We start from the raw sequence: 22,270 nt of genomic DNA on the forward strand, positions 1-22,270 counted from the left end.
TTTCTATAATTTTTCTTAACTAAGGCTCTCCGTGAGTGAATCACCCTGTATTATGAATACAGGAATTGAAACCTTTTAAATGAGTCACATGACATATTTCTTATGGAAACATGGATGACGTCACCACACCTACACCAAAATAAAATAATATTATATTATATTAAACCAAGATAAAGGATGAGTTTACACAGCACATAAAGTAAAATATGAAACACAATAAGATATTCTCATTGACAGATGGTCATTATCAAGTGATCGCCTTGACTGTAGTCTATGTATCTATGGATCTATATATTATATACATAATAGATATATGGTATGTTCCAACCTTCACGTGTTCACTGCATATAAAAACTCGTCACTCTCAAAGATAATACACATGTGTAATACCTTTGGTCACTCTATTCGAGTTACTCATTTCGATCATAGAAGGTTTTCAAAAACAGCTGAAACATGATAAATTCATCAAGAAGTTCAGTTTTCGCATTAACATTTTCTTTTGAATTGATGAGGAATAAATCACCTGGTCCCTAATAATTTTGATTTATTTCACAGATTGTGTTCTCTACGCCGTTGGAAAGCCAGTTTTCCATAAATTATCAAATGAAACATATTATGGAAGTTGGATGAGAGATCCTCATCCTAGTGATAGTGACGTGGAGAAAATCTGGGCGACTGATGAAAAGAACGATACATTTCTCTTCCAATATGACAATAAAACGATGTTCAGGAGAGATATTCCTTCAAGGTGAGATGATGATTTCTGATTTTTGAATATAAAATATATTTTTCATTTATCTTTATCTTAATAAGTTTTGGAAGAATTTTAATGATAGCAAAACTTAAATGCAGTCTCAAATTGAAGAACCACAATTCCGTAGAATTGTCGCTCCATTAATGCTAGCTAGTGATGAACAAGCGTAGGAATTAAATCTCAGAGAAGTTGAAAACATCTAAACACAACTGTATACCGGTTTTGGGATAATTGTCCCTCATTGAGCATTGATGCAGTGGCGAGTTTTGAACTTTTAGGAGTACATATATTATTAAAAAACGGAGAATGAGTTATGCATAGTCTTATGTCTGTTTTCACCAACGATCCCTAAATTAAGGGGCACCTGAGCCCACTCAAGTGACAGTTCTACCAACACAGCTATTGCGATTGCGCAAAGAGCTGATATAAAACTTTGACACTGTCAAAGACCACATAGTAATTGGGGCGTTCTAAGATGTTTTAGACATCTTACGGCGTTCTATGACGAAACCATAAATGTATTGCTCAGAACGAGAACACGAAAAAACGGCTGAATGTCAAAATTTTCCTTAGAATACAATATAAATTTTATTTTATATCACCTGGATTTGAGAGCCGGTGACCTTCCAAGGATTGTGAAATGCTGAAAGCAACCAAAAAAGAAACAAATATAATTAAAAAAAAAAAGTTTCCATTGTAAGCATTTAGTCTAATATTTAAAAGGTTGGCAAACGTTTCCAAACTCGTCCATTACATGCTTAAAAGTATGTTCTCTGAATATGACGCAATTGAGAGAGCGACAAACTTGCAAAAAAAGTCACTTGTACATTCTCAAGACAAGCGCGTTGTTTTTTTTTCTCATTTTGAAGATTTTGTGATTCAACAATAACGGAAAAGATATAATCTGACAGTTTTTAGTATGCCGAAACAAAAAAAATTGGCGATAAAGGTCACAAAATAATTTTTTTTGAATTATCTCCTTTCCTGGGCTTCAAATTGTTTTTGCATTCATTTTTCAATTTTTTGTATATTCAAACATCGAATGAACAGTAGACGGGCATTCTACATTGACACTTCCGCATGTATAGCTAAGCTCCTCGTCCTCATTACTCGGCTCTAGCTCGAAAACGGTTGAGAATATGTAAAATTGCTGATGCAGACTAAAGTCGTATAGAATTTTATTATTCACAACATTTATAATGAAAACAAAAACGATTAGAGGTACCGGAAGGGAGATATGAATTTACGAAAAATTTATTGTTATTATTTTCAAACTGTCAGATTAAAAAAAAAAACCCATTACTGTCAGATTCATTGGTCAATACGTCTCGTCTGTAACACCGAGATTAACGAAATGTATGAAAATCTGACACGCTAGAGTATGTACAAGTAACGTTTCATTTTCAAAGGACCGCTGTGACCTTGCGTCACGTCCGAATTCTCAGTCTCTTGAAAAGTAGCTTCCTTTAGGTCCATTCAGCATATTGTCTGAAAATCTGACCCGCTCGATAAAAAAATTTTCTCACCATTTTCAACTGATCCGTACGGCTAGCCCCACCACGCAAAATAAATTGCTCTATATCTGAAGAGATATAGATTTATATGAAAATACTATAATAGATCACACAAATCTATTAACTATTAAATTTTTCAAACGAAACACAGGACTAGAATTGATTGAGAATAAGTTATTTTTTGCATAGCGAATATCATTATTGTTATGGATAGAATGGAAAAGATCGACGAAGAAAAAAAAACGAAGCATCAAAAGGGTTTGTTCCTCAAATTGATTTAGTTAATTTTCAGGAAATTCTTATTGGACCGACCATTCAAAGGAAACGCCCACGTAGTATACGAAGGACACTTCTATTACAACGAGAAAGATACAGCACGTATCATCAGGGTCAATCTTTATGATGAAAGGACGGCAGCTCTGGATCTGCCGATTCAAAACTTAAATAAAACAACCAACTTGTACAGTAGTCAATATAATTTTATGGATTTCAGCATAGACGATAATGGTTTGTGGGTGATATTTGCAGTTCCCGAAACGAACAACACAGCAGTCATGAAAGTAAGTATGTAAAGATCAATAATTAATTTAATATACTACAGTGTATTCTACGTGAGCGGGTCACTGGATTTAGTGAGTTATTCATTGAGCAAAATTGAAAAGTGAACAATCATTATGATAGTTTACCCAAGTAAGAAAAAATTATAGAATAAAGTCATGGAATGTTATCACCGAAAAATCGTTTTTGAAAACTTGTAAATTCGGCCGATTCGCCCTTTTTCAAAACCAACGGCCGCATGCTCCTTTTCGCTAAACAAAGATTAAATTCCCAAACCGTCTACTTTCATTGAAATTTTCCATTCAGTTCAAAGCCATTTGGAAGGGTGATGACCTAAAAGATGTCAGAAAACTCTGTGTCTCAGATTTGTCATTTTAATTTCAGTAACCATCAATTTTAAATTAGATATTAGATAAGGTAATCATTTTTATTTAAGAAATCGTCATTTGTAATTCAAAAAGACGAAAAATCACAAAAATTATTCTAGATTATCAGTTGAATCTCACATATTACGCAATACGCATTTTTGTAATATCCGAGTACAACTATACATAATACATAAATTAATTTTTAAGTTATTTCAGTTTTACTCCATAAATCGCATATATGTATCACATTCAAGATACTGTGTTACTTATCTACAGGATTTATTCGGTAGCAAACCATAAAAGTGATGAATTTCTATAAAAATGCCCCTCCCGTCCCTTCAACTTTTTAGTGCAAACCTGTAGAAAAAAAAAGGTTCACAGTGAAGAATTGTTGAACAAATCTCTTTTCATATATAAAGGGGTTTTGCAAAAAGCCTGGACGTGATCTCATTTCCTTATTTCATATTGCCACCAAATTTTTATCTTATATTTTCATTCGCCTAAAAATTCTGAATCTTTTTGATCATTCATAATCATCCTTTTCATTCATAATGCACATAAAGCAGAGAAGAGGTTTTGAAAGGTTTTCTAGACAATAGAATTATGACGAAAGTAATAGACATGTATCTCCATTCACTTTTATTTTAGCACTCGGTTGGCCATGGAAATTTGACACATTTCACACTGTTTAGTACGAAAATGTGGGGTTATGAAGCTTGTCAAAACATTTTTGGGTTTTAAGCCAACGCTATGTTGCCTGTTCAACGTAAAAGTTTCTGTTATTACGTATTTTATCACAATGTCGAATCTCTTCGGAAGATATGTGACGAACATAATTGAAGTTCATACAAACTGATTGAAGGCATACCAAATCCAGTTGTTTGCATGGAAAATACAAGAGATCAGTATAATATAATAATGTGCACTAGCTTGAGGAGAGTTAATGTTCGTTACCTTCTTTGGCTAAAGTTTGAATACGTTACACCATAGACATAACCCCAAAGAGACGAAACATTCCCTTATAAACTGTTGTTTTGTTGTGACTCCCACATTAAAATTCCTTACAATGAGTGGAACAAAGACACAATATCGGACCTCTTCGTTCAGACATCTTTACTGGCAACACTGTATCGAATCTTTCCTCTCGATGCCCATAGGCGTGCGAGTTGAAATTTCTACTTTACTAGTTTAGATGATGTAAATGATTAATGATAGTTGGGGAAAAATAGTATTGTGTGCCTGTCATATAATCTTTTCTCTTTTGAGCAGCCACTGCTTAAAAGCTCCCTAAAGATGGTATCTACCTAAAAAGCGGTGAATATCATGCCGACATAGCAAAACAACACCAACATTTTTTCTATTCCTTTCTTGCTCCCATATCATTATATGGGAGCTCAATTCCAGTAAAAAAATTAAATATTGTTCTTCAGGTGCCACCTTTAGACACCTGAATCAAAGCAGGCACTACTAAAAAAAAGACTCTTTTTTGACCCCTTAAATTTTTTCGAAATTATCTATTTACGTCCTGCAATGTTTTTATTCTCAGATATTCAAGTGATTTCATTCGAATAACTCCTTTAATTGTATTGACATTGTGGAACCATAAAAAATTTACTTCTTAAACATTCAAAGTTTATTTACAAAAAACAAAATTTATTTTCAAAAATCAAAATTTATTCAAAGAAAACAAAATTTATTCACAAAAAACAAAATTTATTTACAAAAACAGAATTTATTTACAAAAAACAAAATTTACTTACAAAAAACAAAATTTATTTACAAAAAACAAAATTTATTTAAAATCAAAAAAATTTATTCATTCCTGAACAATATTACCTTCGTTAGTAGAGCTCTAGATCTATTTTTTCTAAGAGATTCTAAATGCTTGGCGGTTTCATGGTGAATTCTAAGTTTAAAATAATGTTTCAATATTAATTTAATGGTTGCTATACAATGCCCTTGTAGTGGATCATCATCATACAGATGATCTCCAAAGGCTTCAAATACTGAAACATTTAAATTCTGGACCGTGTTCGTGACTAAAATGTCCATAAGATTCTTCACTCTTGAATCCAAGACTCCGGAGGTGGTCCTGTTATAAAAGCGAAAATATTTTTCGGCTTCCTTGCAAACACTCGTCACCATTTCACTTGCTTTATGTAAATTTCCATAAGTCTTTCTTCTTTGAAGGTCAGAAAGGGCTGCGCTGCCTTCTAATACAGAAGCACATTTTATGCATGTAATGCATTTGAGCACACCTCTTACCACAAATCCAGAAATGTATCCCACAATGTCTTCTACATACATTGTGAGATTCCATGCCGTACTATAATAATCATAATTTTCTACATCCTTTTTAGTCCTCTCCATGAAATTAAGAAAATCTTCATCTTCTTCCAAATTTCTCCCAGAGTCATTTGTTGTTATCCTTGAACCTGAGCCGCAAGTTAAAATTGTGATCATTTCTAGATTCACAGCGTTGCCACTGTCTGAAGCGACAATTTCACTGTGAACTAGAAGCCTTTTGTATGAGGCTTCGAATTGCCTTGCTGTGGGATTGTTATTATACCCTCCCTTGCTTCTGATAGCACCAAAAAATAACTCAAGGTGATCTTGAGACAATTTATAAGTTAAAATGTATTTCAAATATCTTTTTTCGACAACATATTCGAAATACATTTGTTTTAAACTCTCCATACATATTAATAGTCCCAAAAACCCGGTTTTTCTTTGGCTCTGGAGTATGGGAGTGTTATTTAATTTCAAACCAAAAAGGAAAATTTTCATTTTTTCAATGAATTCTAGGAAGAAATTTGCTGTTTCTGCAGAAAATGCTTTCTTGAAACAATATTTGGCAAATTTATTCCTAGAATTCAGCATATCGAACATATTATTGAAATTCAGAATGAATTCTGAAGTTGCTTCGGATCCTTCAAATCCTGGGCACTTCATGTCTTCACACAAAAACTTCAAAGCATCACTGACACTCTTACTCAATGTCTGGGTAGCCAAACGAACCTTCATTTTTTCCCTCGACCATTGAAGGTGTCTCAGTCTGAGTTTAGTTGCTGCATGTAGTCCTTCTTTATTCTGAATTTCAACTAATCGAGTTACAAAAATCCAATCAATTCTTCTTTGTTCATCATCTGTTATGCCACTTTGTGAGGCAAAACAATTTCTCACAAGCTTTATCATGTGACAAGCATCCAAAAAAATGAAAATGTTCCTTTTCGAAATGGGGTCAGTGAAATGAGTTTTTAAATTACTATGATCATTAAAATTAACACCCAATTTCTCGGCCATTGAGATATTGGTTACAGTGCCATCAAAAGTAAGAGAAGTGATAATAATTCCACTCTCATTAAGGAATTCCAAGCATTTTTTTACCAGCTCAGCTTTCTCACTTGCGGATAGGCCATTGACCAGGAAATATCCCACTGGAATCTTCCACGAGCTGTGAATGCAGACCAGCATAAATACAAGGACTTCCCTTGCCTCCGGTAAATTATCGGAGTCCAGGTTTGTACCCACATCAACGTAACCAGTAAACTTTTTCCCTGTCCATTCTATTTGCTGTCTAATAGACATTTCATCCATAACCAGGTTACATAATATAGGACCAGATGTTTTTGATTTCTTTAGGCTTATGGCCATCAAAGATTCCTTTGTAAAACCTGGAGCTCCATCTACAGACCTATACCACTTAGAAATGGTTCCTAGATGAGGGAGGCTATTATTGAATGTTTTTCTGACATAATTGTAAGCTTTAGGCGAATAGAAGGCCAGTGTAAGAGCAAATGTTCTTAAACTGGGATCATATTTTTGCCTACTGGATCCACTCATCATCCGCCTGAAGATATCACCTGCTGTTTTAGGAATTGATGCCTGTAAGGAAAAATGATAACATTAATTATCAAAAGAAAGCATCCTCAAGTAGGATTATGATTCATCATATGTATGTGATTTCAGTACAATATTTTTTCCATGATAATGAATGCATTATTGGCAAGTAGTGCTTATTTCTATCTCAGAATTTTCTAACATGTAGTCTAATCTTCATCCATATAAATATGAAATGCTCAACAGTTACATGTAAATGTATTATTTATTTAAATAGTATTCAATTGAGCCAATGTAGAAAAACTTTGTATTTGAGGAACTACAATATTATTGAGTTTTAACCACGATGTAAAACTTACTAAAATTGCCTGCTGTGATCCTTCAGTGAGTTGATACTTTTCATTCAGTAATGATACCAAATTCTTCAATGTTGTAATGCGGAGTTTCTGTCGACGTACTTTTGATGTGAGGCTACGTATTTTTGTCCTTTGCATTGCAACAACTCTTTTCACATTTTGAAGACTCCTTCTTCGCTTCTCTGGCGTAGAGAAGTCACTGCTAGACAAATCTGCAATGTATTTCCTCTTTCTGGAATAAATAAAGTGAATTTGAGTCTATTCAGTAATTAAAAGATATTTTGTTCATAAATCAAAATACTTTTTCCAATAAAAATCAACTAATCTTACCTCTTTCTGGTCGGCATGTTGTGTGTAGTTGGTTCAATAAATTCCAATTTACTTTCTTCATTTTCACATTCTGATGCTGTAAGTGTAGATGAGGAATTTGTCTGATCAGGTTTATTCTCATCAGGTTTGTTCTCATCAGATTTGTTCTCATCAGGTTTGTTCTCATCAGCATTATAACTTGAAATCAGCATTTCCCTGGAAAATTCAGAATGAGCAATGAACATCACAAAATGCTTTAATTTTATTCCCCTATTCGATAGTCACATACTCCGAAGAAATATTGTGAATTGTTGAATGAGAAAAGATTTCATTTCAAATGTAGAGATCATAATAACTTACTTCTCTTGTGACTCTTGTTCATTGGGGCTGCTTTCTGTCCTAGAGGAGTGGTCACTAAAACATATTATTATATTATATAAATATTATTATATTGGACAAAAAGCTCATATTATTATGCGAATAATAATTTATAGCATTCAGAATTGTAGAGGTCCAATTCTGTTATGGAATTACAACGGAAAAAAATTTTAAAAATGTCAATATGTAATACCATAGTAAAAAGATTCTAATTACCTCAAGTTAGAAGATTCAAATAACGAATGCTGAGGTAACGGATTGGCATCTCTTTTCAAATAAACTTTTCCATGTGCTCTGGTCACTAGATCATTTGAGTCGAAATGATCCGAACAAATAAAAATTAATTTCTTTGGGCAGATACTCGACCATCCTAGAAGAGAAGCCCAAATTCTCCTTTTTTCATCGTCACCCGGGAACCTGGAATCATGAAAATTATACTATTAATATTATATATTTTTGTACTTAAAACAGATGATATAATTCTCAACATATAATCTGTTTTAAGTACAATTATGTATTCTCATCGAGTATCATTTTATCATATACGTTTCTGATTTTTCTCGAATCTACGCCACTGAACACAAACAACATTACCTCGTTAACTAAATCATTCATATAATACAATACACTTACCTATGGAACGATAAATTCGGATAAGAATTTTTGTCTTTTCCACAAACTTCGCACTTATAAACCATATTTCATACAAAGCGAGATAAACCAAGAAAAAACTAAATAATATTCAATACTTGACTCTTACAAAAATCCTGAGATTTAGCTACTTTCACCTACTTGTTTACTGACAACGTGTTGCTTCTGAATCTAACGAACAGAGAAAGAGCATAAGCACGTTCTCCATTTCTCTTCAACTCATAAGGAGAAGAAATTTGCAGTGTTGCCATAAGTTTGGCTCAAATTTCTTTAACACCATGGCCTCTAGCGTATAATGTATGATCACATTATATAACAAATTTTGCTACATATTTATTGATGGAATATTTAAAGAAACTATCATTATTTCAAAGTGCAATAATATAATTGAAAAAAGAATGAAAGAAATTAGTCTCTTAAAATAATTCACTGTCGGGTATATGGGAGAGAATCTCACAAACTGTTAAGTTCGGCAACATAGGAATATAAGAACCAGTGACAGTGAAACCGTATTCGTTCCAGTCGGACAGCTAAGTTTTCAGAGGCGACACTTTTGAATGTAAATAAACGGGTCTCTTGGGTTTAGTCTATGCGTTACACCAGTTGTAGATTTCAAAAATATTAACCCGAACATGAAATGCATATGATGTAGTGGTTGGGAATGGGTATCTCCCGAAGGAATTAACCAGAGAGGTTGTCTCTGGAATTAACAGATAATTACAAGAATGTTAAATTCTTCAATGAACACCATCTTGCATCAATATAAGTAAAAGGAATTAAAGGAAGTTTCATAAGTCAAGATGTAACTCCCGAAGGAATTAACAGATAATTACAAGAATGTTAAATTCTTCAACAAAAATCATCTTGCATCAATATAAGTAAAAGGAATCGAAGGAAGTTTCAATCAAGATGAACTTCACCTTTGAACAAAAATTTCACATGAATAAACAATTAACAGGACAACTGGCGGGTATTTGTGGCTGTTCATCTTAATACATTGATATAATAATAAATAATTAGGTATTTATTGGTACCTTAAGACACTAACAATGTATAGGACAAGTCAAATGAAAAATAGAAGAAGCAATTTTCAGGAACCCATTCTACGATAACATTCATCAAAAATCCTGTAGTAAACTTTTCGCATTAATTCACTCAAACATAAAATTCTGAAAATGCCACCACTTTTTGGGTCTCCCAATAGAAGGAAATTCTTTGTCATCCTCTTCATTCACAATCTTTCTGATTGTGGAAATGTTCAGCTGAAATATGAGTCGTTTAGATTCGGATGAAACATTATATAAATTCACTTACAATTGATATATGTTCGCTACCGTCTGACGTGTTGTGGATTTTAGAATATCAGGGTATAACTGTCTCTTTTTTCAATCACTTTCGGCATTTTCGTAATAAAAAATGATATTAGTTGTGGCAACGGCGTTATGAAATTAACGACATTTCATTAGTGCCAACCTCACTCCGTTCCAGTTAAAAAAACTTGAGAAAATTATTTCATGGCCAACCGACTGCTAAAATAAATGTGAATGCGGTATATATAGGGTGTTTCTGATACAAAATATACAAATCATATTATCTGAAATACACTTGACGATTTCTGAAATTAATCTGACTGATCTGAATTAGAATTGACGGTTTCTGAAATAAATGTGTGACTAAACTGGATTTCAAATGACCATTTCTGAAATGTAATTGACTCTAATCTGAATTACATATGATGTTTTCTGGAATAAACTTGACTAATCTGAAATACTAGCGATCTTTTCTGAAGCACAACTGAAAATAGTGTAGAATCACATAAATCAGTACTGACTTTTCCACTATTTAGAACTTTGATGTGTGTTCTGAATGATACAGGATTCAAAAGCCATCAGGCTTTGTTTAAATGGCATACTTGGCATATTTTATTTTCTACATATCACTTATTTTCGAAACAGTCAACGGAAATAAATGAAATTTCTATCTGAGAGTTTCACTGTTGTGAATTCTAGGCATCCAGACCCAAGCAACTATTAGAAACTTAAGGTGGCAACTCCAATAGATATAGGTCAAAATAGCGCGTTATAATATATGAAAACCATTTGCCTATCAGGGTCCCTTTCTCTCAAAATGCTGCACATAAACTCAATACATAAATTGGATGCCATCTTACAAGACTCTTTCTATAGGTTAAATCATCTGATCAACTACGACTAATTTTCAGGTCGATGAACATACTATGGAAGCCCAATACATATGGAATATTTCAGTGCAACATAAACGTGTAGGAGACATGTTTGTCGTCTGTGGTGTACTGTATGCTGTAGATAGCGTCATTGAAAAATCGACCAGTATAAGATTCGCCCTGGATCTCTATAGGGGTATTCTTCTAGATGTCAATCTTGCATTCTCTAATCCATTCAAGAAGACTACAATGATAACCTATAATCATCGGATGAAAGTAAGTATGAAGTTTTAACAAGTAGAACCCTATTTCGCTGATGAATTTTCATTAAGAAAAAAACTCCATTGAGTTGTTTAAGTCATTACTTATATATATATATATATATATATATATATAAAAAATCCATTGTGAAATATATAATATTTGAGCATATAAACATTTAAAAATTGAAGTCTATTTCATTTGATGCAATAACATATACTTATTAAGATTCGCCAATATTCTCTGATTCATGTTTATACAACTATGTTATTTTATACATTAATGTAGCTATCCATACACCATACACCGAAATTGATACAAGTGTGTTTCCAATTTTTTCGATTAAATTAAGAACATAAACAGCACTTTCAAATTCAAATTATCGTCGGTCAGTGCATAGATTCACATATAATAGGTCATAGATCACTGTTTATTCACAATACCAACCTGAATTCTGCAAAACAAAATCCCAACTTATGAGCTATTACCAACTTAAATTCGATTTTCCTTAGCCACCCGAGATGTCAATCATTCTTGAATGGGCTATAATTCAAGTAACAAGTTGGAAATCATCGTCCCGTGAAATCACTTTTTGAACGTGTTACGTACAATATTTTTTCTAGTTTTCATTACGTTCGCTACTCATTTCCAATTTTTTTTATTTGAAAAGTGAAGAATATATAATAAAATACAAAGTTCATGTTTTTGTCAACTCCGTTCTCATAGATACGCAAAATCGTCCCGAAAGTGGAAAGTGGAAAGACAGCCCCGAAAAAATTCCTTACTTTGGGTACTGTTTTTGTAAAGTGTTAAGGTGCATACAGATTACTCAGAAGTGACGTGGGCCCACGACATAATGCGCATGATTCAAAAATCCACCATAGGATTTTGCGCTGAAGCGTTCAAAAAATTGGTCCGACATAACTTGGGCCCACGTCACGTCAGAGTAATCTGTATGCACCTTCACTTTCAATTCAATAAATTACACCGAAACACTAATTTTCGGGACGGTTGTACAGAAGAAAGAATTTGTTCATTATGTCAGATGATTCCTGCTCGAATTGAGTGAAAAAATAATAAAAAACTTTGGAGAACAGAGGCTGTCCAATAAATAATCTCATCATGAATATATTTTCAAGCCCTACTGAATATTCGAAAAATTAATAATGTTAATTCATTTCAGGAACTCTATACTTGGGACAGAGGAAATCAATTAACATATCCCGTGAGATACCATGAGCTGGATTACAATCTAACTATGAAAGATGACAAATTCGATCATTTAGATCCGACTTTTTCGAAACTGCAAACCGGATATGATATATTCTGAAAAATGTACCAATCATAAGATATTATCTAATATTAAATTTATTCACTCACTTTTAACCAATCATCTCAAAGAATGTACATAAATATTACGAATTTTTACACCTCATTAATTTTTTTTCGTTCATCCGAACCTTCTGCCTTCTATTCTAGATCCAAGAAAAGAGATATTATACAGGGTGCCTCACACCTTATATTTTAACTTTTTCGCTTCTCTACCCCCATCTGAGTATTTTGTCTTGTACCTACTTCCCTATCCCTATTCCTGATACTTTCGGAGATATTAGCGGTTTTCCACAAAAAAAAAATGGCCAAAAACATGGATCCAATGAAATAGGCATAGAACAAGCATTTCATATTCTAGGAAGCTAAAATTTTGAGATCACTGAGATCATGACAGTATCAGTTTCGAGCAGAAGAAACTCGGTTATTTTTTTAATCTATACAATACACTAGGCTAAAGGACTTTGGGGTCGATGGCCATTAACGAACAGTTATTATTATTTATCTACAATAATTGTGTAGTATCAATTACTGATACTTAGCTTCTACCTTCCACCACACTTTGTGCAGTAAGTGGGACCTTCAACCCCTAGTAATACTCACATCAGTTTTCCTCAAAATCTGAAACCATAACATAATAAGTGTTGTCAAATTTGAGAGATAACAACAAAATTACATAGTTGGAAGTTGGAACAAACATTTATTTCGAACTCTATGCTCGAATTTGACTTCTTTATGCAATGAAAATAAATTAATTCCTAAAATAGCATTGAATTTAACACTCAGAGCCACAAACCAACATTCCTCTCAGTGAATTATATATGTATTAATAATTACCTATGCATCCCAAATCACTAACCTTATGAACATTTTTTATGTGTTGAATAATTTATATTAATCTCCTGATACAAACGACCAGCTTGTCGGGTAACTACATATCAAAAAGAAACGAATAAAAGAATCGGTAAAAATAAAAATTATTATTATATTAAATATTTATTAGTACAAGCAAATTTGAGAAATTATCAACAAAATAAAATAACACAATAAAAACATCTCGAAATTTATAAAACAAGCGGCTATAAGGATCGTCAAGAAGCGCCCTAGAAAAGATTATTGAGCAGAAAAATATTGTATTTAATATTGAAAGCAAGCATAACAAATAATTATTACTTCGTCGGTGATATCACTGGGGCAACAGGAGCATAAAATTTATGTGATTTTGTGTCTCTGGTATGTTTGAATGGTCCTTTCGGAGTGTCGACCAGGGAAGCAGGACATGGTCCAATATTTCTTGGTAAGTACTCCCTTTTGTACGAAGTCACAACAGCCACGTTGCTCTCTCCAAGGGAAATGTTGGAAACATTTGATCTTCTAGTTACTCGTTCTACAGACTGCACGTTTTTCTCTTTTGTGAATTGTCCATATGATCTTGCTTCTGATTGCCCATAGAAATGTCCACCAACAGACAAATTATCCCTTCGAATAATTTTTTGTGGCCGCTCTATGACTTGGTACTGGTTCGAAGAACTACTATGTTGAAGACTTCTCCTGCTATGCTCTTTGGCTTCTTGATTCGATCTGTGTATTGAGCTCAAACTGCGACGTTCATGTTGAACATGGGTTTGACCTTGATCGTGCAAATTACAAATAGATTTTCTCATATCAAGGGCCGACTGGCTTGTAGCATGTAAGGCTTCTGAAGATGTATGATGACCCTTTCTGTAAAGAATTTGATTATTCACGTCTTCAGAGGCGGTCACAACACTTTTACGATGGTGATGATTCACAACTTGATTTGTTTGCATATGTTTCTCTGTATGAGAAGAAATATTTGAGTTACTGGAAGACTTGAGTATTTGAGAGTTACTAGAAGATCTTATTTGATCGCGATTTACAATCGTACTGTTGTTACTTGAATCCTTTACATCTGTTTTTGTAAGATGGCGATTATTTGAAATTTCTCTGTTTTCCTTCGATATATTTGAATTCACAACGTGGGACGTATTCGAATTCACTACATTGGACGTATTCGAATTCACTACATGGGATGTATTCGAATTCACTACATGGGATGTATTCGAATTCACTACATGAGACGCATTTGTGTTAACGGTATGCGACACATTCGTGTTATTTCTGATAATATTGCCAGAACTGTGATGATCAGTAACATGTTTGGAAGCCATGTGAGGAGAGTCATTTATAATTACTGTATTTCTAGACACTAAGTTTTTACCAATCTGATCTGAATTTACTTGTTTGATTTCTTTCCTTTCGATGATGACATTCTTCTGATTGATTATATTCGTGGAATGCCTCTCCACATTCATGCGATCAACTTGATTCGTCGTTCTCATGACTGAAACATCTGACCCTAAGGAGATGCTGGACGCCATATGGTGCTTTCGATTGAGACCATTGTTTGAAACTATAGTTTCTCTTCTCGGTGTACCCTCTGGAGTTTTAGAAACTTTAGTGATTGTTTCGATTTTTCTGTTCTTTATTTCATAATGCTCTTCCTTAATATTCAAACTGTCCCTCGGTTTTTTGGTCGGGGTGTTTTCTATATGAGAGATCTGTGTGATCGAATTATTCTTATGATCAACATGATGATTTTGTATATCACGTTCATGACTTCGAATTGAAGAATGCGTATGATCAATAGGCGAGTTTTCTAATGATCTCTCAGGGTGCAGATAATTTTCTGAAATTCTATGTGTGGTCGTATGATTCTGTGTATTGCTATGAATATTTTCATGATGGTTTATAATCGCCCTTCTTTCCGTATAAGTCACATGCTCGTCCCTCCTATTTACTACGTTATAATCTTCTCTCACATTAGTATCATTTTCACGAATGATAACGTCGGTCTTGTCTCTAACGGCAATGCGAGAATCATTTCCTGAAGAAATATGGTCAGTTCTTATTACATTATTTTCCCGATTAACGGTTTCAATCTTTTCAGTATTGGTGGTATCCACACGATTTATCGTGCTGCTTATGTCTTCTTTCGTAATGTGCTGCCTATTAACAACAGAAGTCCTATTATCCTCCATAATTGTCCTTCTTCTCATATCGTGCTGTCCTTCCAGTGTGAGATTGTCCTTATGTTTGATTGGACGACGTAACTCACAAGGACCAACTTCTCTGATTTCTGGTCTGTCGAAATCCCCTTCGTTCCGCAGATTGTCTTTTGGTTTCTTCTGAGCTGGTCTTTCTGCAGGAACGAATTTATCTGGAGTTCTCTGTTCAAACTGACCGTTCAGTGGTTTCAGATTATCCTCAGGCTTATGTTGTTTAGGTCTTTCTGCAGGGACGAAGGTTTCCGTTAGTTTCTTGGGGAATTCATCATGAGATGGTTTAAGGTTATCCTCTGGCTTGATTTGTTTTGGTCGCTCACTGGGTAAGTATCTGTCAGGAGTTCTCCTTTCAAAATCACCTTCTAATTTAAGATTATCCTTTGGTTTTTTCGGTAATTGTCTCTCAGCGTTCACAAATTTATCTGGAGTCCTCTTCTCGAACTCGCCATCGAGAGGTTTCAGATTGTCTACCGGTTTTTTCTGTTTGGGTCTTTCGGCGGGAACGAATTTTTCAGGAGTTCTTCGTTCAAAATCACCTTCGGGTTTCAAATTGTCCTGAGGTTTCTTCTGTTTTGGTCGTTCCGCTGGATGATAGCCTGGTTTATCTGGCATATCGAAATCACCTTCCATGAATAGATTATCTTGTGGTCTTTTCTGTTTGGGTATTTCTGCAGGTATATACTTGTCAGGAGTCCTTCTTTCGAAATCTCCTTCAGGTTTCAAATTGTCCTGAGGTTTCTTCTGTTTTGGTCGTTCCGCTGGATGATAGCCTGGTTTATCTGGCATATCGAAATCACCTTCCATGAATAGATTATCTTGTGGTCTTTTCTGTTTGGGTATTTCTGCAGGTATAAATTTGTCAGGAGTCCTCCTTTCGAATTCTCCTTCAGGTCGAAGGTTATCCTCAGGTCTTTTTTGTTTAGGTCTTTCACCAGGAATGAACTTCTCAGGTGTTCTCTTCTCGAATTGCTCTTCCGATACATGGAGATTATCCTTGGGTCTCTTTTGTTTTGGAATCTCAGCAGGAATGAATTTCTGCGGTGATCTCTTCTCGAAGTCGCCCTCTGGCCGCAAATTGTCCGGATGTTTTTTCTGCTTAGGTCTCTCAGCCGGTATGAACTTATCGGGAGTTCTTCTTTCGAAATCGCCCTCAAGCCGAAGATTATCTGAAGGTTTTTTAGCTTCTGGACGTTCACCAGGTTGATAACCAGGTTTTTCTGGACGCTCAAAATCTCCCTCTGTTTTCAAATTGTCAGTTGGTTTTCTTGGCGTCACTCTTTCAGCTGGATGGTATTGTGGTTTTTCAGGAGTTGTGAACTCACCTTCCGGATGCAGATTGTCTTGAGGTTTCTTCTGTTCTGGCCTTCGAGATGGTGTAAACTTTTCCGGACTCCGTCTTTCAAATTCTCCTTCCAATTTTAAGTTATCCGTTGGTTTTTTGAGGGTTGGTTTTTCTGCGGGAACGTATTTCGTTTTTTCGGGCATGTGCATAACACCTTCCAAATGCAAGTTATCTTCATGCTTAACTATAGTCCTTCTTTCACTAACTGTTGTGAATTCGTCTCGTTTTCTATACTCATTGAATTCCCCATGTAATTTCAAGTTGTCTTCATGAACAACTATGTCCGATCGTTCTCCTCTGACAACTCTGTAATCATCTCTGGACCGCATATCTGTGAATTCTCCCTCCATACGAAGATTGTCCTTTCTCACAATGATATCCACTCGTTCGCCACGAGTTACATTATAATCATCTTTTCTGGTGATGTTTATGACACCTTCCATCCTCAAGTTATCATCCCGTTTAATTGGTCTTCTTAATTCACATGGTCCAACTTCCATTATCTCCGGCCTTTCGAATTCTCCTTCTGGACGAAGATTATCTTCAGGTTTTTTCTGTTTTAGTCTCTCTGCTGGACGATATTCTGGCTTCTCAGGCGTTTCAAAGGTGCCTTCCATATGGAGGTTATCTTGAGGTCTCTTCTGTTTGGGTCTTTCCGCAGGAACAAACTTCTCTGTAGTTCTCTTGGCGAATTCTCCTTCGGGATGAAGGTTATCTTCAGGTCTTATTTGCTTTGGTCTTTCTGCTGGACGATATTCAGCTTTTTCGGGCGTTTGGAAATCACCTTCCATATGCAGGTTATCTTGTGGTCTCTTTTGCTTGGGTCTTTCCGCGGGAACAAATTTTTCTGGAATTCTCTTTTCGAATTCCCCCTCGGGATGAAGATTATCCTCTGGTTTTTTCTGTTTCGGTCTTTCTGCTGGACGGTATTGTGGTTTTTCTGGTTTTTCAAATTCACCTTCCATATATAAATTATCTTGTGGTCTTTTTTGTTTGGGTCTTTCCGCAGGAATGAATTTTTCCGGGGTCCTTTTCTCGAACTCTCCTTCTGGACGAAGGTTATCCTCCGGTCTGATCTGTTTCGGTCTTTCTGCTGGAACATAATGTTGTTTTTCCGGAGTTTCAAAATCACCTTCGGGGCGTAGATTATCTTCTGGAATTATTTGTTTACGCCTCTCTGCTGGAAGATATTCTAGTTTTTCTGGTGTTGCGAAATCACCTTCCATGTGGAGGTTATCTTGCGGCCTCTTTTGTTTTGGACGTTCTGCAGGTATAAACTTCACTGGAGTTCGTTTTTCGAAATCTCCCTCTGGATGAAGGTTATCTTCCGGTTTTATTTGTTTTGGTCTCTCCACAGTTTGATATGAGGGTTTTTCTGGAGTTTGGAAATCACCTTCCATAAAAAGATTATCTTGAGGTCTCTTCTGTTTCGGTCTTTCTGCAGGAACAAATTTCTCTGGAGTCCTTTTTTCAAACTCTCCTTCTGGACGAAGATTGTCCTCTGGGCGTTTCTGTTTAGGACGTTCAGCAGGAACAAACTTCTCTGGAGTCCGTTTTTCAAACTCTCCTTCTGGACGAAGATTGTCCTCTGGGCGTTTCTGTTTAGGACGTTCAGCAGGAATGAACTTCTCTGGAGTTCTCCTCGCAAAATCTCCTTCCGGATAAAGGTTGTCTTCAGGTCTTATAGGTTTAGGTATTTCTGCTGGACGATATTGTTTTTTCTCTGGTGTATCGAAATCACCTTCCATGAACAAATTATCCTGTGGTCTCTTTTGTTTCGGCCTTTCAGCGGGAACGAACTTTTCTGGTGTCCGTTTTTCAAATTCTCCTTCTGGACGAAGATTATCCTCTGGGCGTTTCTGTTTAGGACGTTCAGCAGGAATGAACTTCTCTGGAGTTCTCCTAGCAAAATCTCCTTCCGGATAAAGGTTGTCTTCAGGTCTTATAGGTTTAGGTATTTCTGCTGGACGATATTGTTTTTTCTCTGGTGTATCGAAATCACCCTCCATGAACAAATTATCCTGTGGTCTCTTTTGTTTCGGCCTTTCAGCGGGAACGAACTTCTCTGGTGTCCGTTTTTCAAATTCTCCTTCTGGTCGAAGATTGTCCTCTGGGCGTTTCTGTTTAGGACGTTCAGCAGGAACAAACTTCTCTGGAGTCCGTTTTTCAAATTCTCCTTCTGGACGAAGATTATCCTCTGGGCGTTTCTGTTTAGGACGTTCAGCAGGAACGAACTTCTCTGGAGTCCTTTTTTCAAACTCTCCTTCTGGACGAAGATTATCCTCTGGGCGTTTCTGTTTAGGACGTTCAGCAGGAATGAACTTCTCTGGAGTTCTTCTCGCAAAATCTCCTTCCGGATGAAGGTTATCTTCAGGTCTTATCGGTTTAGGTATTTCCGCTGGACGATATTGTTTCTTCTCTGGTGTTTCAAATTCACCTTCCATGAACAAATTATCTTGTGGTCTCTTTTGTTTGGGTCTCTCAGCAGGAACGAACTTCTCTGGACTCCTTCTTTCAAAGTCCCCTTCCGGACGAAGATTATCCTCTGGACGCGTTGGTTTTCGACGTTCAGCGGGCACAAATTTCTCCGGAGTTCTCCTGGTAAAATCTCCCTCTGGATGAAGGTTATCTTCTGGTCTTATCTGTTTCGGTCTTTCTGCGGGATGATATTGCGGTTTTTCTGGTGTTTCAAAATCTCCTTCCATGTGCAGGTTATCCTTGGGTCTTTTTTGTTGAGGTCTTTCCGCTGGGACGAATTTTTCTGGAGTTCTCTTTGCAAAGTCTCCCTCTGGATGCAGGTTGTCTTCGGGTCGTATTTGTTTCGGTATTTCAGCAGGACGGTATTGTGGTTTTTCGGGTGATTGAAAATCGCCCTCCATATACAGATTATCTTTAGGTTTATTTTGTTTAGGTCTCTCCGCAGGTATGAATTTCTCCGGAATTCTTCTCTCAAATTCCCCTTCTGGTCGAAGATTATCTTCTGGACGTTTTTGTGTCGGACGTTCAGCAGGAATAAACTTTTCTGGAGTTCTCCTCGCAAAATCTCCCTCCGGATACAGGTTGTCTTCTGGTCGTATTTGTTTCGGTATTTCAGCTGGGCGGTATTGTGGTTTTTCGGGAGTTTGAAATTCACCTTCCATATAGAGATTATCTTTGGGTTTTTTCTGTTTGGGCCTTTCCGCAGGAACGAACTTCTCTGGAGTCCTCCTCTCGAATTCTCCCTCCGGCCGAAGATTATCTTCTGGGCGTTTTTGTTTGGGACGTTCAGCAGGAATAAATTTATCTGGAGATCTTCTTTCGAAATCACCTTCCGGATAGAGGTTGTCTTCTGGTCTAATCTGTTTAGGTCTTTCTGCAGGACGATAAGGTTGTTTTTCTGGTGTTTCGAAAGCACCTTCCAAATAAAGATTATCTTGAGGGCGCTTCTGCTTCGGTCGATCAGCAGGAATAAATTTCTCTGGAATCCTCTTCTCGAAGTCCCCTTCTGGACGAAGATTATCTTCTGGTTTAATTTGTTTTGGTCTTTCTCCTGGTCGGTACTCTGGCCTTTCAGGAGTTTCAAATTCGCCCTCCATATGTAGATTATCTTGAGGCCTCTTTTGTTGCGGTCTTTCTGCTGGTACGAATTTAACTGGTGTTCTTTTTTCGAAGTCTCCTTCTGGTCGAAGATTATCTTCTGGTTTCTTCTGTTTTGGTCTCTCAGCTGGACGGTATTCTGGTTTTTCAGGCGTTTCAAAGTCCCCTTCCATGAAAAGATTGTCTTGTGGTTTCTTCTGTTTAGGACGTTCTGCAGGAATGAATTTCTCTGGTGTTCTCTTCTGGAACTCACCTTCTGGACGAAGATTATCTTCTGGGCGTTTCTGTTTTGGACGTTCTGCAGGAATGAACTCATCGGTTGTTCTGCTCTCGAAATCACCTTCTGGATGTAAATTATCTTGGGGTCTTATCAATTTGGGACGATCAGTTGGACGATATTCGGGTTTCACAGGTCTGTCAAAATCGCCTTCTTGTTTTAAATTATCGATAGGTTTTTTCATCACGGGTCTATCAACGTGTTTTGGCGTGTAATCATCTTTGGACTTCGGTGAGCCTTCGAAGGGACCCTCTGGTCTTAAGTTATCTCTCCGAATGATAATTGTGTCTCTAGTGTCTCTAATATCCGTCACATTATATTCCCTGTAGTCCTCATGGGAGGTTGTAGTGACGTTAGTCTCCTGCTGAGAATAAAATTTTTCAATGTCTTCTTTAGTCCACGTTCGTCTTCTGCGTTGGATCGGTGTTGATTTCTCAATGAATTCTGTTGTATTAGAAGTTTCGAATGTCATTTCTCCTTCAGGGAATAGATTATCTTCTCTCCTCTTGATTGCAACATTTTCTACTATGGTTGTATAATCGATATATTCACTTCTATTAGTAGTATCTGAAGATACGTCACCTTCAACTTTCGTGAAAGTATTACGACGTATGGGTTTTGGTCTTTGAATTTGTTGTCCAGTGAAGTCGACTTGTGAGGTGGTTATATCTGTAAATAACAAAGAAATGATGACTTTATAATCGAGAATTTCCCAATTTATTGTGTACATAGCAAATTTTTTCTGATTCAAGACAAACAAATATAAGTAGGATATACAGGCTTGGCCATATTTCATAAGTCTGGAATGAAATTAATATTTTTTCAATCAATTACTCGAAATGAAATTACTGAAACCCGTCAATTGATTTTTAATAGTCCTCATCTTCTGATAATGAAATTGGGTGTTTTTCTTCAAACCTAAGACTTAACCCCATGCAAATTTCGTTCTTCAAATGGAAACATAGGTATACCATTTTTTGCCTGGAAAATGGAATTCCACCATAATCTTTGGTTAATTCAGTCCTGACCGTACTCATTTCTTGGTAATAAAATGTAATATTTTTCTCCAACCGCTTAATCAGCCCCATCCAGCGTTTGTTTTTTTAATAGGTACAAACACGAACATATCATGTGGGGGCTCGTTGGAAAGCTCACGGAAAATGTAATCTAACCATAAAATCTTTGTTTTCCTCTAGCTCTGTTGTAATTACAGAAAAAACTTTGAAAAAATTGAGTTAATAATTTTTCAACAAATAGCTTGGAATAAAATGCTGAGCACTCGTATTGATTTTTGATTGTAGTCACCAATTTTTCAGTTCTGAAATTCAAAAAATTATTCTTTATTTGTCCATTTGAGTATTTTTATTTAATTCCTCATTCCGGATAATCACGACACTGAACTGAAAAAAAAGATTCGTTTTTCCGTGAGCTGTTAAGATGGGTTTCAACTAAGGGGTTGAATAAAAATATTTCATTCAAATTGAAAAAAAAA

At 35.8% G+C, this 22,270-nt stretch overlaps 3 protein-coding genes across 4 annotated transcripts in view; 1 reads left to right on the forward strand and 2 right to left on the reverse strand.

The window, feature by feature from the left end:
- Positions 1–12,606, forward strand: part of LOC123308096 — an 86,148-nt gene extending 73,542 nt beyond the window's left edge. For both annotated transcript variants that reach the window (XM_044890638.1, XM_044890639.1), the window contains exons 11-14: positions 556–748; positions 2,561–2,828; positions 10,950–11,186; positions 12,355–12,606. In XM_044890638.1, the coding sequence (XP_044746573.1) occupies positions 556–748; positions 2,561–2,828; positions 10,950–11,186; positions 12,355–12,501 (845 nt within the window). In that variant the 3' untranslated portion in view covers positions 12,502–12,606. The remainder of the gene's footprint in view (positions 1–555; positions 749–2,560; positions 2,829–10,949; positions 11,187–12,354) is intronic.
- LOC123308097 lies at positions 7,615–9,295 on the reverse strand. The gene is made up of 4 exons (XM_044890640.1): positions 8,711–9,295; positions 8,294–8,494; positions 8,060–8,113; positions 7,615–7,915 (listed from the first exon to the last, which is right to left on the reverse strand). Exons 1-4 carry the CDS (start codon positions 8,773–8,775, stop codon positions 7,717–7,719), a joined length of 519 nt encoding a protein of 172 aa, XP_044746575.1. The 5' UTR covers positions 8,776–9,295; the 3' UTR covers positions 7,615–7,716.
- Positions 12,607–13,629: 1,023 nt separating the features above from the next.
- The window catches only part of LOC123307626 (titin), a 33,713-nt gene continuing 25,072 nt past the window's right edge, over positions 13,630–22,270 (reverse strand). The window contains exon 4 of the mRNA XM_044890012.1: positions 13,630–21,447. Within this exon, the coding sequence (XP_044745947.1) occupies positions 13,670–21,447 (7,778 nt within the window). The 3' untranslated portion in view covers positions 13,630–13,669. The remainder of the gene's footprint in view (positions 21,448–22,270) is intronic.

Source organism: Coccinella septempunctata, chromosome 2, assembly GCF_907165205.1.
Source record: "Coccinella septempunctata chromosome 2, icCocSept1.1, whole genome shotgun sequence".
Classification (NCBI taxonomy): domain Eukaryota; kingdom Metazoa; phylum Arthropoda; class Insecta; order Coleoptera; family Coccinellidae; genus Coccinella; species Coccinella septempunctata.

Bases quoted from the DNA above. Each gene is read 5' to 3' on its own strand.
- LOC123308097 (XM_044890640.1), bottom strand. From the start codon at position 8,775: ATGGTTTATAAGTGCGAAGTTTGTGGAAAAGACAAAAATTCTTATCCG. The intron at 8,495-8,710 runs GTAAGTGTATTG...TCATGATTCCAG, and splicing joins CCGAATTTATCGTTCCATAG to GTTCCCGGGTGACGATGAAA. The intron at 8,114-8,293 runs GTAATTAGAATC...AATATGTTTTAG, and splicing joins TTTGAATCTTCTAACTTGAG to TGACCACTCCTCTAGGACAG.